Genomic DNA, 2,523 nt, shown 5'->3' with positions numbered 1-2,523 from the left:
TAAATTTTTCCCCAAGAAGTCAATAAGCCGTTTAATTTTTTCCCCGTTGTCCTAACAATGTAAAGACGGTTTATCGACTTCTTGAGAAGAATTCTAAGAAGAAAGTAAACCTGCAGACATCGGTCTTGTTTAACAAAATCTGCCTACAAGAAAATCTGTCACCAAAGTACACTAATATTGAAATACTCAACCATTAAAAAGACGTACATGTTAATGTTTTGTAACAAAATTAATTTTTCTCTTAGAACCTTCTTTGGATTTTCACATAATTTTCTAGCAGTTTTTGTTTTAGCTTTTGTCTCCAATGATTTGGTTTCAGCATTTGGGAATTTTCAGTTTAAAAATTGATAAAAAGATGCTTGTTTGGTACTAGGAATATGACCAACTCTCAGCCCTCTAGGATAATTCCAGACTAGATAATCAAACTTTGTAATAGCTATTCCTGGATATTTTTCATATATCAAGTGCCGACAGTTCTCCACTGTGGCATTAAGACTAATTAATGTTGTGATAACCAATGTTTATTCTGACTCTTACCTATTAGGTATCAACTCGGCTCAAAGAGTTCGATATCTTTGCTACACTACAGCGTCTTCAGTACAGTTTCAAATACACATTAATTTAGTATCTACAAATTTAACTAATTTACCAGTTGTTCCATTATCATTGTTATTACTGAAAATGTGAAACAGCAAGGAGCCTTGAGGAACACCAGTTGTAACTATGTACTTCATCCCATTAATAAAACCTTCTGCCACCCATCCAATTCTCAGTCCACTAACTAAGCTCATCTCCTGTCCCAACTGACAGAATCCAAAGTTTCTTTTATGGTCCCTTATACAAAGGTACATCAAATCCACTGTATTACCCTTGTCCGGATTAAATATAACATTGTAATTGAAAGCTAGCAAATCTGTAAGGCTTAACTTTTCGTTTCTAAGTCCAGGCTGTTTTAATATGAAACTTGTCTAAATGTTCCTTAATTATAGATTCATACCTTTCTCAACAACTGGAAGCAAGTAACATTGTCTAATAATTACTGTCTACTTTACTAACTCCCCCCCCCCCCTCCTGCCTTATTATCAACAACAATAATGACTAAACAAGGTTAAGATACACCCAATAAATGACATAGCTAAACAGAATAATTTGTGGGCATATACATGTTCTGATAACTAAAGATCCACAATTTTCACTCAACCTTTGACCCCTTTTCCAAATACCCCAACTTTTCTGAAGTAATCCTATAAAAGAACACAAAATAAAGCCTGATTAGCTTGAATATATTTAAAATCCAAGCATAAAAAGAATTGTGTAAATATGTTAAAAGAATATTTGAATATCAGAATTTTTTTGTTCTTTTTAAATGGGAGACACTGAATGGGAACATAATTACAGAAGAATGAATAATCATTCAGAAGACAGCCCATCATCAGATGAAGTAGAAACTTACCAGAAATAAGGTTGCAGCTCATGAAAACGAGACTCAGTTCTTCAGGATACTTGTATTCACTGTACCAAATGGAATAGTTCTCCTTGTCAAAGTTCTCCCAGAAGTATGCTATAGACTTCTGTTCATCTTCGTTGGAATATACTCGCTTGAAAGCATCCATACCGAATGTGCTGAAAATACACATCGACCATCGATATGGTAGTCAACACGTGACCCAGTTTGTTTTTCATACATTCTAAAAACTTGTTTATATTCCTAAAACATTCTTTGTTAATACCAAATTTTATTCAATATTCATTTATGATGAACACTATCTTCCAACACGATAACAATTAAGAAAAAAACCTTTCGGTTGAAAATAAAACATTTCACGGAGCTTCCCAGGATGGACTCATTCGCACAATTTGAATTTTGTTAACTCTTTCGCCCCGGGTTAAAGTGCATGTGTCACAATGTTTTGTAGTGTTATTTTCAAAATTTTATTAATTAACATTTTTACTACTTACATCAATGAAATTGGCATCCAAATGTATTTTATAATTTAAATTTTGATATTATACATTTTAATTTCTTAATTTAAAAGGAAATGTAAAGAAAAAAATATTAAATATCAATTTTGTGTGTCACAACACATCCAGTTGTCTTACTGTTCAATTGCAATTTTATTATGCCCACCATACAACATGTATAAGTAGTTAACGAATTTGAAATATAGACAAGCTAAATATAAAATAAGAACTTCCTTCCTCTATGATTTGCTGAGATAGCAATATTTTTAGCGAGTCTACTAGAGTGGCTCCTCCCACTGCATCAATCATTTGAAAGCTCTTGTCTAGTCCCACCTACTACTACTAATTAGCTACTACTTATAACCAATAGAAAGAACATTTTCATCCCTACCTAACTCCGACAGTTGTTTATAAATAGCTTGAAGGAGAAAATAATTTTGCCAAAACCGTTGAAGTGTGATGATTTAGTTGTTGCTCTGAAGAGGAATGGGATTTTTTTATAACAAACATACAGTTTATTTAGAGACCCGACTAAATTACAGGGATTTTGGGTGTACTAAT

General features: G+C 32.7%; 1 protein-coding gene across 1 annotated transcript in view; it reads right to left on the bottom strand.

Moving 5' to 3' along the window:
- Nucleotides 1-2,523, bottom strand: part of LOC106466411 (elongation factor 1-gamma-like) — a 20,493-nt gene that overhangs the window by 3,936 nt on the left and 14,034 nt on the right. The window contains exon 8 of the mRNA XM_013926699.2: nt 1,454-1,623. Within this exon, the coding sequence (XP_013782153.1) occupies nt 1,454-1,623 (170 nt within the window). The remainder of the gene's footprint in view (nt 1-1,453; nt 1,624-2,523) is intronic.

Source organism: Limulus polyphemus, unplaced genomic scaffold, assembly GCF_000517525.1.
Source record: "Limulus polyphemus unplaced genomic scaffold, Limulus_polyphemus-2.1.2 Scaffold2250, whole genome shotgun sequence".
In the NCBI taxonomy this organism is placed as follows: Eukaryota; Metazoa; Arthropoda; class Merostomata; order Xiphosura; family Limulidae; genus Limulus; species Limulus polyphemus.
This window is presented reverse-complemented; position numbering and strand designations above follow the sequence as displayed.